This window comes from Protopterus annectens, chromosome 6.part0 (assembly GCF_019279795.1).
Source record: "Protopterus annectens isolate FY-2018-M chromosome 6.part0, PAN1.0, whole genome shotgun sequence".
NCBI classification, from domain to species: Eukaryota; Metazoa; Chordata; order Ceratodontiformes; family Protopteridae; genus Protopterus; species Protopterus annectens.
Genome location: NC_056737.1, coordinates 55,620,606 through 55,633,329, shown reverse-complemented (window position 1 = coordinate 55,633,329; position 12,724 = coordinate 55,620,606). Strand labels below are relative to the sequence as shown.

General features: G+C 47.8%; 1 protein-coding gene across 1 annotated transcript in view; it reads right to left on the bottom strand.

Annotated features, from left to right (window-relative positions):
- HEBP1 (heme binding protein 1) overlaps positions 1-12,724 on the bottom strand; it is a 296,309-nt gene that overhangs the window by 96,487 nt on the left and 187,098 nt on the right. The window contains exon 3 of the mRNA XM_044073845.1: positions 4,911-5,094. Coding sequence (XP_043929780.1) covers positions 4,911-5,094 — 184 coding nt within the window. The remainder of the gene's footprint in view (positions 1-4,910; positions 5,095-12,724) is intronic.

Genomic DNA, 12,724 nt, shown 5'->3' with positions numbered 1-12,724 from the left:
CCTAGTGGACGGTTTATGAGCTGCCACCAGGATCGCCTTAACAGGGGACGAAATACCGGGAGTCCTGATCAAGAGTGGAACTGGAGCAGCCAAGCGGTCAGCTTCAGGTTGTCCAGGTTCGGAGGAGATAGGCAGGATGGATGAGATATCAGATCCGGAATGGGATCTAGAATCCAAGGGGGATTCACCGAGTGAGACCTTAGGAAGGGGAACCAGATCTGTCGAGGCCAAAACGGAGCAATGAGAATCATTCTGCACCCCACCCGAGAGGCTTTCTGAAGAACTTGGAGCATCAGAGGCAAGGGGGGATAAGCATACAGAAGACCGGGTGGCCAAGCATGCACCAGAGCGTCTCTTGGGGAACCTCCTGGAGGAGGTATCAGAGCGAAAAAACTGTCGCACTTGGTGTTTGAGGGAGAGGCAAAAAGATCGCATGAAGGAGTTCCCCACCGTGCGAATATGCGTTCCGCTACTTGAGTATTGAGAGACCACTCGTAAGGGGTCAGAATGGTGCGACTGAGCTTGTCCGCCAGGATGTTGGACCGACCCGGAATGTGCGTTGCTATTAGAAAGCGGTTGGTGGAGATTGCCCATTCCCAAACTCTCATGGCTTCTCGACAAAGAGGGTAAGACCTGGTTCCTCCTTGCTTGTTGATATACCAGACAACCGACATGTTGTCCGATTGAATCGCAAATGTTCCCAAGGGAAGAAAGTCCTGAAGTGCTAGCAACGCTAAGAGCACTGCTCTCATCTCTAGAACGTTGATATGCAGTAAGGTCTCTGAATCGTTCCACGTGCCTTGGACGGTCCGGCCTGCAAAATGCCCCCCCCCCACCCGAGGCGGGAGGCATCCGTGGTCACCGTGGCGAGAGGGGGAGAAGCACAAAATGGGCGGCCTCCGTGGAGATCTGGAGAGTGAAGCCACCACAGGAGGGACCGCTTGCAAGCCTTGCTGATCGCAATGGGATGATGCACAGGAAGAGCAAGGTACGACCACTGTACTAAGAGAGTCCACTGGATGATGCGCATATTGAGCCTGGCGAGAGGAAGAAGTGCTATAGCAGACGCCATGGACCCTAGAGCCCTCAGGACCAACTCCGGAACTGAACTTGAGTGGAGAATGGCCCGCACCTGGAGCTGCAGATTTTGAACTCTGTCCGCAGTGAGGAAGGCTTTCAAGCTCCTTGTGTCTAACCTGGCCCCTATAAAATCTATGAGCTGTGTGGGTGCTAGGTTGGATTTCTTTGTATTTATAGTGATGCCCAGACTGGGAGCAAGATGGAGAAAGGAGTCTCGCGCCAATAGTAGTAGATGCCTTGTTGGGGCGGTAAGGAGCCAGTCGTCCAGGTAGGGAAAGACCTGCACCCCCTGAAGCCTCAGGTGGGCCGCTACCACTGCTAATACTTTGGTGAACACCCTGGGGGCTGTGGTGAGACCAAAGGGAAGGACCCGGAACTGGTAGTGACTGGCTCCCAGCCGGAAGCGGAGAAACCTCCTGGAGCGCCTGACCATTAGAATGTGGTAGTACGCATCTTTGAGGTCTATGGAACACATCCAGTGATTTTCTCCCAGAAGGGGGAGAATAGATTGCAGAGTGACCATTCGGAACTTCTCCTTGGGAACTGCCAGGTTCAAGAGAGAAAGGTCTAAAATTGGTCTTAGATCCCCCGTCTTTTTTGGCACTAAAAGAACCTGGAGTAGTACCCTGATCCGATCTGGTCTGGGGGGACGGGCTGGATGGCTCTTTTCTTTAGCAGATGGCCAATTTCTGCCAAAGCGGCCTCCCGTTGACCGGGTGGAACGTCTGGGAGGGACTTCAATTTTGGTAAGTGACGAAATGGGATGCGGTATCCTCTGGATATGATCTGGAGAACCCAGCGGTCTGATGTTATGGACTCCCATGCCACTAGGTGCCCCGAAAAACGTCCCCCGACTGCCTCCAGAGTGGAGCAGCCGGGCAACCCCTCAGGGTTGCTGCGCGGGCCGTTCAGAGAAGGGTTCTCTGGACCCGAAGTTCCTGGGAGCCCCTCTGCCTCTAGGGCGGCGTCCTCCCTGTCCTCCTCTGCCACGGAAGGACTGGTTGTCCGGAGCAGGCTGGGATTGCTGCGACTTCCGGAACCACATCTTCTTCTGACTCTTTTGGTTCCTAGAATAGGGCCTCTGGGGTGCAGAGAAGCGGATTCCGATGGCAGACAGCGTCTTCCCGTCCTTCTCGCTCTGGGTCAAAAGTGTCATGACGGTTTTGCCAAAGAGGGTAGAACCATCAAAGGCGTCGCAAATGACGCTTTGAAGGGCTCTGAGAAATCGCAATGACGGAGCCAGGCCTGACGTCTAGTGACTAGACCTGCCCCTGCGGCTCTAGCGGCGCCTTCCGTAGCATGGGAGAGTAGCCGCATAGAGGTATTGGTAACTGATCTAAGAGTGGCCATGCGGGTGGAGTGCAGCACTTTGTCCTCCTCCGACATGGACTCTGGGGGAGATGCAGCGTATTCTTTAATAAGATCGCGCTGCATCCTAATTACGTGTGCCAGGTAGTTCAGCGCCCTTACCGAGAAGGTCGCTGAACTAAACATCCGCTTCCCCAAGCGGTCCATCATCCGAGACTCCTTGCTCGGGGGATGGAGTGAGGGACTCTCCTGAGCAAGTTCCCTCTTGGTGGCCGCCGCCGTCAACATGGCATCTACCGGAGGCCCCTTACTCCAATGGGCATGGTCAGCCGGTGGACTGAGGATCCGGTCGGGCCTCTTAGGGATTGGCTCCACGGTGTCCGGTTCCTTCCATGCCCTGGTGGTAATGAGGTCCACCAGGGGGTCGGCAGGAGGGGACACCCAAGAGGTAGACGGGCCCGCTTCAAATGCCTCCAAGAACACGGACTCGTCCGAGGAAGACTTGGGGGCAGACCACCCCCCCCTTATGCTGAGCATTTCCATGATGTCTCCAAATGAGACATCCTCGGGGGGTGACCGTGGGGAGCCATCCCCTTCCTCCAAATCCGTGTCTTCCGTGAGAGACTCGGGGGAGTCAATGTGCCTCCTTTTGCACGTATGTTTGCAAGGAACATCCTCTGGGGGGCTGTCAGAGGACTCCTCGCAAGCAGCAACCTGTTCCAGGGGAACAGCTTGGGGCACAGAAGCGGGCTGTCCCAAGGGCCGGATGGTGGAAGCCTGACTCAGTGCAGAGGGAGCGTGGGACGGAGCCGAAACAAGTGCCGGGGGTCCGGAGACCCTCAACAGGGCCCTCTCCACTACATCAAAAGCCGAAGGGGAGCCGACCTCGACCAAAGGATCCGACAATCGGCTCCCCCTCGGATCCGAAGAGTGGATCGGAGCCGGCGCCGAAGCGCTTGGATCCGAAGGGACAGTGCGCTCCGACACAGACGGCGCCGAAGGAGCACTGATCCCCCCGGATCCGAGGCTCGGATCCAGGCTCCGAGAGGTCGGATCCGATGCACTTGAGGGCAGGGTCGGATCCGAAGTACCAAGTACTATCGGCGCCGACCCACCCCCGGCTCCGAAGCTGCTCGGCTCCAACTGCTCCGAACCCGGGTAGCGGGTCGGAGAAGGAGCAATTGGCTTGAAAAAGGGTGAGCTCCCCAGAGGGAGGCAAGAGCACTCCCATCTGCATCTGGGCCTGGATGAACCTTCTCATCATCTGGTCCAGATCAGCGTCCGACAGGCTATAAGTTGATCTCGACGAGGCTACCGAGGTAGGCTTTGAGTGCCTCCTCGATAGCCTCGACGGAGATCGGGTCTCCTCCTCCTCAGGTCCCAGTGAAAAACACACTGGAGACCGGAGCCGAGGAGGGGGAGAGCCAGCAGACAAGGAGGCTGGGGGAGAAGCCCGCTTGGCTGGCGGGGCCGAAACAGAGGTCTCGGCCCGCCGCTTATGGTGCTTCTCCCTCTGGTCCTTCTTCCTAGCTTCCCTCTCCTCCGAACCAGAAACGGGAGGTTGAGTCCCAGGAGGAGGAGGGGGAGCCGGAGAGGGAACAACCGTGGTAACGGTTACCCCCGAAGGAGCGGAGGCCGGAGCCGAGTCCGGCGGCAAGAGACCCGCCAAAACAAGCTTGGACCTCCACTCCTTCAATGCCCTGGGGTTGAACCCTGCACAAATGGAACATCCAGATGTGAGGTGTTCAACCCCCAGGCATCTAACACACCGAATGTGGCCATCAGCTGGGGAAAGCTTATGGCCACACTCGGAGCACTTACAAAAAATAGCTTTGGGCTGCTCAGACATCCCAAAAACCAACAAATAAAGTTACTAGAACTAAAAGTAAAATTAACAAAAAACCACTCACAGGCCCAAACACACACTACGCTACCAGCGAGGGGAGGGATATAAATTTAAGTTTTAAACTCTAAAAAAAAGTAATAATACAAGAGGGAAACCTACACTTTCACACAAATTTAACCAGAAAATTTCAAAATTGAATACTTTAAACACTAAATATAGCACTTAGCTGGAGAGCTGGAAAAACACAATCTGTTCACCATGTGCGGCAAACGAGATCTGAGGTCATGAGGGTAGAGCAGGGCATTATGGGTGAGGGGAGGAGCTGAGAGCTTGGATCCATAGCTGGTAAACCATGCCGGTTCGGATCCGATATCGGATCCATAACCCACAGGTTGCAGACAAATGAATCTCCTACTTCAGATATTAGGTTTCAACCTATACTACTGCCCTGTAAGTGCACCATTGCTTCAAACCTTAAGGGAAAGCTTAGTTAAATCTTAGTTTACTTCTCTCCGCCTATATATTTGCCTAAAGCAAGAGATAATCTATAACTGAAAGTAATAATCTTCCCTTCAAAACCAAAAACTGTCAAATATTGTCACTCTTATGCAGAATTAACCTTCAATCTATTTTCAGGCAATTCATAAGGCAAAAAAGTCATACTTCACATACTTACGTAGTATAAACAGTTACCCCTTCCCTCTCCTCAATGCTGATGCTCTCATCTGTTGGTTTGGGCGGCTCCGCTTGGTATTTTGAAGGTATCCACAACAAGACCTTCACTTTGTTTTGAAGACTTTTGTTATCCTCATTTGGGAAAGCAGTAATGGAGACAGGGACAGACATCCCCATACCAATACCTAAGGAAACATAAAAAAAAAAATCATCTAAGAAAAATAGCTACTAACCTCACTCAGTGGATGGGCAAGAGGATAGGCCACATAAAAACAAAATCAAAGTACATAGCTTGGCATACACACTGACTTCAGCCAGAGGTAAATTACTGCAGGTCAGGAAATTTAGGCTATATTTCCCATTCCCCACATTATTAAGAATTAGTTTTATTATACAGATAAGTAACTGAAATATGAATTAAAGATAATATATGAAATTACATATATAATCATTTAGCAACAGACGATGGAGTTTATGATTTTAGAGCCTAAAGAAGCAGCAGCTGTTGTGGGTTCTAGCATATAACATTTCAACAGCATTTCCTAAAGCACAACCAAAATGATTACACACTCACACACACCCCTTTGGCAATAAACAAGGTGTTCATTATACTAGAGGTAATGGCTAATATTATGTCAGACAACCTTTATAACAATTTTAAGTAGTCCACAAATACACATACAGCACAAATGGACTAAAACAGGAACCCTCACTATAACTGATAGTGGTCCTAGTACACAAGATTGGGGGGGGGGGGGGTACCTCACAGCCTACAAGCTTAATGTATACAGTGCTTTATGAATCTAACACAAAATCAGAATTGGAATTTTTTTCTCCTTGAAGAAGGATAGTACAGTTGTGTACCTACCATAAATGTAGATGTTCAAGTGTATTCACTGTTGCAGTCATTACTCTTGGGTTATCCTGCTGGCAGGCTACCTGCAGTTGGCCTGAATTCCAAAGTCCTGGTCCGGCGTCGGTTGATGTCACCTCTTCCCTGATGTCAGTGCGCCAGGGGTATAAATGATGCAGCCGACGCCATTTTCTTCAGTTTTTCTTGCCCCAGAGGTCAGGTGTCTCCAAAAGGGTAGGCTAAAAAAAATGCCAGTAAGTATGCATGCAGTAAAGTAAACATTTCCTTCATCTACAAGCAAATACACCACATAGGTTGTATGGAATAGAGAAGTACAGATAAGCCCCAGCAAAGAAAAGGGGGATGGTGGGTGGGTACCCTGGACTGCAACAGTGAATACACTCGAACATCTACATTTATGGTTGGTGCACAACCGTACTATGTTCATCGTGTTTCACTGTTGCAGTCATTACTCTTGGGTTGAATCCCAAAGCTGAGGTTGGGTGGCTGGGTCTAAATAGGGTTAGGAGAGGCTATAAGGCCCTGCAGAACTGCAGTGGCAAAGCCTGCTCTGGATTTAGAGTAGAGAGGTAAGTGGTAGTGCCTTGTAAAAGTGTGCACTGAACTCAAGTTGCAGCCTCTAAAATGTCTTTGGTTGGTACTCCTCTGAGGAAGGCTGCTGACGTGGCTGCTGCTCTGGTTGAATGTGGCCTAATGCCCTTAGGCACTGATTTCCCACGTTGTGAATAGCAGAAATGAATACAGTGGCCTATCTATTTTGAAATAGTCTGCTTTGAGATAGCCTTGTGATCCTGCAGCATATGCCACTAAGAGTTGCTCAGTCTTTCTGAAAGCTTTAGTTCTGTCCAAGTAGAAGCGTAGATGTCTGTGTATGTCCAAAGAATGCACGAGTCTCTCACCCTTAGTCTGTGGGTTTGGATAAAAAGTAAGCAAATGTATGGTTTGGTTAAGGGCCACGCTGGACACTACCTTAGGCATAAATGTCGGGTTTGTCCTTAGAGAAACCTTGTCTGGATGGAAAATGATAAAAGGTTCCACAGCCATGAGTGCCTGTAACTCTGAGACTCGTCTTACAGAGGTTATTGCTAGGAGCAGAGCTGTTTTCCATGATAAGAACTTTATCTCAGCTGTATTGGCTGGCTCAAAAGGAGGCAGTGTAAGTTTTTCCAAGACATAATTGAGGTCCCACGCAGGTAGTGGTGCTCTCCTTGGAGGTCTTACGTTTTTGGCCCCTCTGAGGTACTGCCTTAGCAATGGATGAGAAAAAATAGGTGGTTCTGTATTGTAATGAGATGAAATGGCAGAGGCATGGATTTTAATTGATGAAAATGATAGGCCTTTGTCCAGCATCTCAGTTAGGTATTGTAAAATCTGAAGAATATTTGGTACAAATGTGTCAATTCCTTGTGCCTGGTTCCAAGCACAGAATCTCTTTCATTTTTCTGCATAAGATTTTCTGGTACTGGGCCTCTTGGCCTCCAAAATAACATCCATCACTGCTTTAGAGAGAAGTGTGTTATGAATGGCTACATTATCCACCATGCTGCCAGATTTAGGGTCCTGAGTTGGCTGTGCAGGATCTGATTGTTTCGTTGGGTCAGTAAGTGAGGAATTAGAGGTAATGTCCAGGCTGGGCCTTGAGACAAGCGCTTTAGGATTGGGTACCAGTGCTGGCAGGGCCAGTCTGGGGCAATCAGAATCATTTTTGGCTTCTCTTGCTGACCTTTAGGAGTACCTTGGGGAGGAGAGGCAGAGGAAGAAAGGCATATACTGTTAGGGTTTTCCAGCTGAATGATAGAGCATCCAGTTTCCATGCTTGCTTGTGTTAAGTCCTTGTGCAGAATCTCTGTAGTTGGCAGTTATGAAGGGATGCAAATAGATCTATGTCTGGGCATCCCCATATCTTTGTTATCATACTGAAGACTTGTGGATCCAGTTTCTACTCGTGGGGATCCATGAGGTTTCTGCTTAGTTCATCTGCCAGAGTATTTATCCTTCCTGGCAGGAATTGTGCTTGCAAGTGTACTTGGTAAGTCAATGCTGTGTCCCACAAAGTCATGGCTAGTCTGCAGAGGGGATAGGAGTGTGTGTCTCCCTGCTTGTTTATGTACCACATGACTGTAGTATTGTCCGTCTTTATCAGCAGTTGTCCAGGATGAAGCAGATCCTTGAAGGCTGTCAGGGCATTTTGAACAGCTAGCATCTCTTTTTGATTAATATGAAGATGCATTTGGCTTGTGGACCACGTGCCCTGAATACATTTTCTTGCCATGTGTGCCCTCCCAGGCATAGTCTGATGCATCTGTTGTTAATGTCTGCCTGGCTGTGGGTAAAGTGAATGGCTGCCCCTTGTTGTGGTGACAGCATGTGCCCACCATCGAAACTCCTGTTGCAGGCAGGGAATGAGGGTAATTAATGTTTCCAGGCTGTGGCAATGTTGAGTCCAAACACTTTTTAGGTACCATTGTAGTTTCCTCACATGCAGTCTTGCATATGGAATTAGCAGAATGCAGGATGCCATGAAACCCAAAGCCTGCAGAATTTTTCTTGCAGATAACTGGGTCTTTGTTGCCAACATTTTGAAGTAAGAAGTCAGTTGCCTTTGTTTGTCTGGCATGAGATAAGCCATCTGGGCAGTTGTATTTAAGCTTGCACCCAGGAATATTATCTCTTGAGAGGGTACTAGTTTTAATTTATTTTTGTTTACTGTGTACCCTAGGCAAATTAGTAATCTTTTTACAAACGCCAAATGCTTTAGTAGAATGTCCTTGTTCTCTGCTTCAATAAGGCAGTCATCCAAGTAAGGATATATTTGAATTCCTCCTTGTCTGCAAAATGCAATTACTGGTGCCATGCATTTTGTGAAGACCCTGGGCGCAGTAGATAAGCCAAAGAGCAGTGCAGAGAATTGGTAGTGCATTGAGCTAGCTATGAATCGGAGGTATCTTCTGCAAGATTGTCTGATTGGGACATGCAGGTATGCCTCTTTTAGGTCCAATGTTACAAGCAAAGCCTTTTTGCCCAGCATGGGCAGAAGTTGTTGCAGTGTCAACATTTTGAATTGTGGAATGTCCGGAAATGTGTTTAGAGTAGACAGGTCGAGTATTTGTCTCCAGGCTTTGTCCTTTCTGGGTACCAAGAAAAGTTTTGAGTAAAACCCTTGTCCCTGCTCTTGCTGCGGCACTCAATGAATGGCCCTCATGTCCATGAGAGATGAAACTTGTTTTTGTGCCTCTGGCCATTGATTGTGTGGCAGATTTGGCATACCTTTTGACCTTGGCAGGGTGTGAAAATGGAACCTGTAGCCCTGTGACACTATATTCAAGACCCATTTGTCCTGGGTGATCATGTGCCAATTTTGTGAAAAAAGTGCTAGTTTTCCCCCTAAGGGGGCTGCCAAAAGATAAGTGCTTGGTGCTGGCAGAGGAAAGTCATTGGGACGGTTTCCTGTATGGCTGAGATTTGTCTTCTCCGCTTTTGGAGGTAGAAGCACCCCATTGTTTAGACCTGTATGAGCCTTGGGGGCTGGGATTTGCCTCTGGGGCGTCTGTATCTGCCTCTTTGTGGCCTGTCTGACACTGGAAAGGACCAATTCTTTGAAGGCCAGTTACTGCTAAATCTGGGTGGTTGTACCTGTAAGAAATCCTTAACTGTCTGCATAGAGTTCGCTTTGTCCTCCATTTTCTTCAACACCTCTTCTGCTTTCACACCAAACAAAGTATCATGCTGTAGTGGAGCATCTAATAATTTTGCTTTAACATGATCAGGCAGATTCTGTTCCTTTAACCAAGCATGTCTCCTAATGACAGTACCCGTAACAGCGGCCCTGCAGGAGGCCTCCAGAGAGTCAAAACCACATGGCAAAGTATGCTTTCCCACTTGTTCAGCTGCATGCAATAAATCCTGCATTTCTTTGTTTTCTACACATTCAGAATTTGTCAACATTTTCTGTTTAAGCAGTGACATTAAATATTGCTGATATTTAAGCATAAGAAACTGACAATTTAAAGCTCTTACAGCCAAGGTAGCAGAAGTATAAATCTTTTTCCCCCATCTGTCCAGTGCCCTTGAATCCCTGTCTGAGGGGATAGGGTTTTTTGCAGTGGAAGCCTTGACCCCTTTGGGACCATGAGATATAGTTTCTGGGTTTGCAGCAGGGTTTTTATAAAGAAATTTATGGGAATCTGGAACCCTGTAGTATCTGTCTGGCTTCACAGGTGCCTGAGGTAAAGTGTCTAGAGACAGTCCGGACTCTGAAAATACATCATCTACAATGTCTAAAACAGGAGGAACAGCAAGAGGCCTGAGCTGAGGAAGTAAAAGGAAGTCTCTAAGCCTTTTCTTAGATTCTGAGTAGTCTTGGCTCTCCCAGTGAAAGTGCTCCCTCATGGTATGCAGGGTTTCCCCAAAAGAATAATCCTCAGGAGGAGAGGCTGAAGGGATAGATTCTTCAGCATCAGAATCCTCTTGGGAGGAAGAGAGTATTCATGTTCAGAAGAGGAATCAGAGGAAATGGAAACCTGATCTGAAGATTCATATTCTGTCTCTTGTCTAGGCCTCTTATCAGGATGGGGATGGGAACCACTAATCAAAGTAATTAGGTCTTCGGCCATTTTGAGCATCTGTTTTTTAGGCATGGAGGCCTGTCCATGGGATTGCTGTACTTGTTTCTTTGTCTTTAGTGGTGCTTTAGTCTTTGCCTTTGAAGCTGAAGTCGGTTTTACATATAACTGTGTAGGCCTGAAAACACCCTCAGAAGCCGATGCCTGCTCAGCGGCTCTGGCTCCATCTGAAGGGATATTTTTCCGAGTGTGCAATACCTTGGGTTTCCTGCGGCCTAGTTGGCTCCACGTGGGAGTCGGAAGTGGCCTGCAGCTCTGAGGTAGGGGGCATCAGGTCTGCGAAAGCGCCTCACTGAGAACCGGCGAACCGGCGACTGGCTTAGAAGAAGCCTCGTCGTCAGTTTTGGACCTTGGATGCCTGTCCTTTTCCTTGCGTTTTTTGTGAATTGCGGTAGTCGGATGGCTATCCGACGACATCGTGTAATGAAATCTTCGGCCAAAGTAGTGCAATGCAAAATCGTGCCGACGCTTAATAGTGCGTTGGTTAAATCTAGCACAAAACCTACAATTAGCGATGTCGTGATCAGGGCCTAGGCAAGGAATACAATAAGAATGGAAATCCTTATGAGGTATTTGCTTCCCACAAGAAATACAATTAACTTTTTCTGACATCGGTCTGGAGCAAGAAAAAAGTTTCCCCAACGGGGTACTTAGCTTTAAATGAAGACTTCGGATCTCAAATTCGAACACGAAAATCTCAGGAGTCGGCCGACCAGCACTTGCGAACTGCTTTAGCTTCGGGCACCGCGCGGTAAGAAAGACTGAAGAAAATGGCGTCGGCTGCATCATTTATACCCCTGGCACACTGACATCAGGGAAGAGTCGACAGTAACCGAAGCCGGACCAGGACTTTGGAATTCAGGCCGACTGCAGGTAGCCTGTCAGCAGGATAGCCCAAGAGTAATGACTGCAACAATGAAACACAATGAACATTTTGTTAAAGACAGGGAAAGTCTTCTAATTTGTTATACATTATGAAGAGCTTACAACTACATAACATGAAATCCTTACTGTGCACACAGCCCACCTGGACTTACCCAAGGCATTTACACTACAGGCCATTGTTAATAAATTTAATAAATTATGTAAGCTAAATGAGCCAAGCAGTGGTTAAGTAAGAGATCTTGTGCCATGGGCTCTGTGGTCCCTAACTCACTGGGATCTAGTTTTTTTTTTTTTTTTTTTTGCTCATAAGGTAAGAGGAAGCTTATGATGGCTAAATATGCAGATAACTAGTCCATTTCAAGGAAATGAGAGACAGAATTAATTGACATGCTTTGCACAATGTGGGATGGAAGGTTGCACAATGGCTATCCCTAGTATCTGAAGACAGCCCAAGCTACTCATGTTGAGGTACCACTCATGAAGGACAGATCCCTACTCAGATATTCTACCAAACATTTTAGTTCCCCTGGAGTATGAACATCTATCAAAAGAAAGGCCTACCAGTAAAGCCTATTATGAAAGGTGCACAACTCTCAAAGTAAGTGCCTGTGGGTACTTGCCTGCCTGTTGATGTACCACACCACTGCTACATCTATCTGGGTAGATACTTAACAACTGGAATCCAGGGCTTCAAACTTGTAGGATGGAACAATGACTAAGTTTTGACTCATTGGTTGAATACAGTATTTGGGCTAAGAGGCAGCTTACAACAAAGATAACTATCACATGTGAACATTACCAAGGGGTGTGGAGTCTCGAACGGTTAGCAAGCAAACTACCCAGTTCAGATCACCACTTCATCTTTTGCAGACTTCAAAAGTCATGAACATAACATTAAGTAGTTACCTCCCTTTTCCCCTGAACTATTAATATTCACTGAATGATTCTTACATTAAGCCTAACTACAGGAACCATCAAACTGGAAGATGAGGTTCTCCGGTTCGATTCTCGGCTGGGGTTACCTTCTGTGTGGAGTTTGCATGTTCTCCCTGCGTTCGCGTGGGTTTCCTCCGGGTACTCTGGTTTCCCCCCACATTCTAAAGACATGCTTCTGGAGCATTTCTCCCCGGGCCTCTGCTGAAAACAGGATCTGTGGAACCTATTCGGACTTTCCCGATCACCAAATGTTAAATAAATTTAAAAAAAAATGTATCTCGCAGAACTTGGGACTAAAAGGCCAGTACGACACTGCATGAAAACAGCTTGGAAACCACCATCTGGAAAATCTCAAAAACTCTATAGGAGTGAAGACATCAAACAGATCTTGGAATTCTTTTAGCAGCTGAGGCAAAAAAAAGCCATGATTTCAATTTGCTGACTCTAAGGCTTAGACAGTGAAGAGCTGTAGTACACAGTTCCTGGTGAACTAAACCC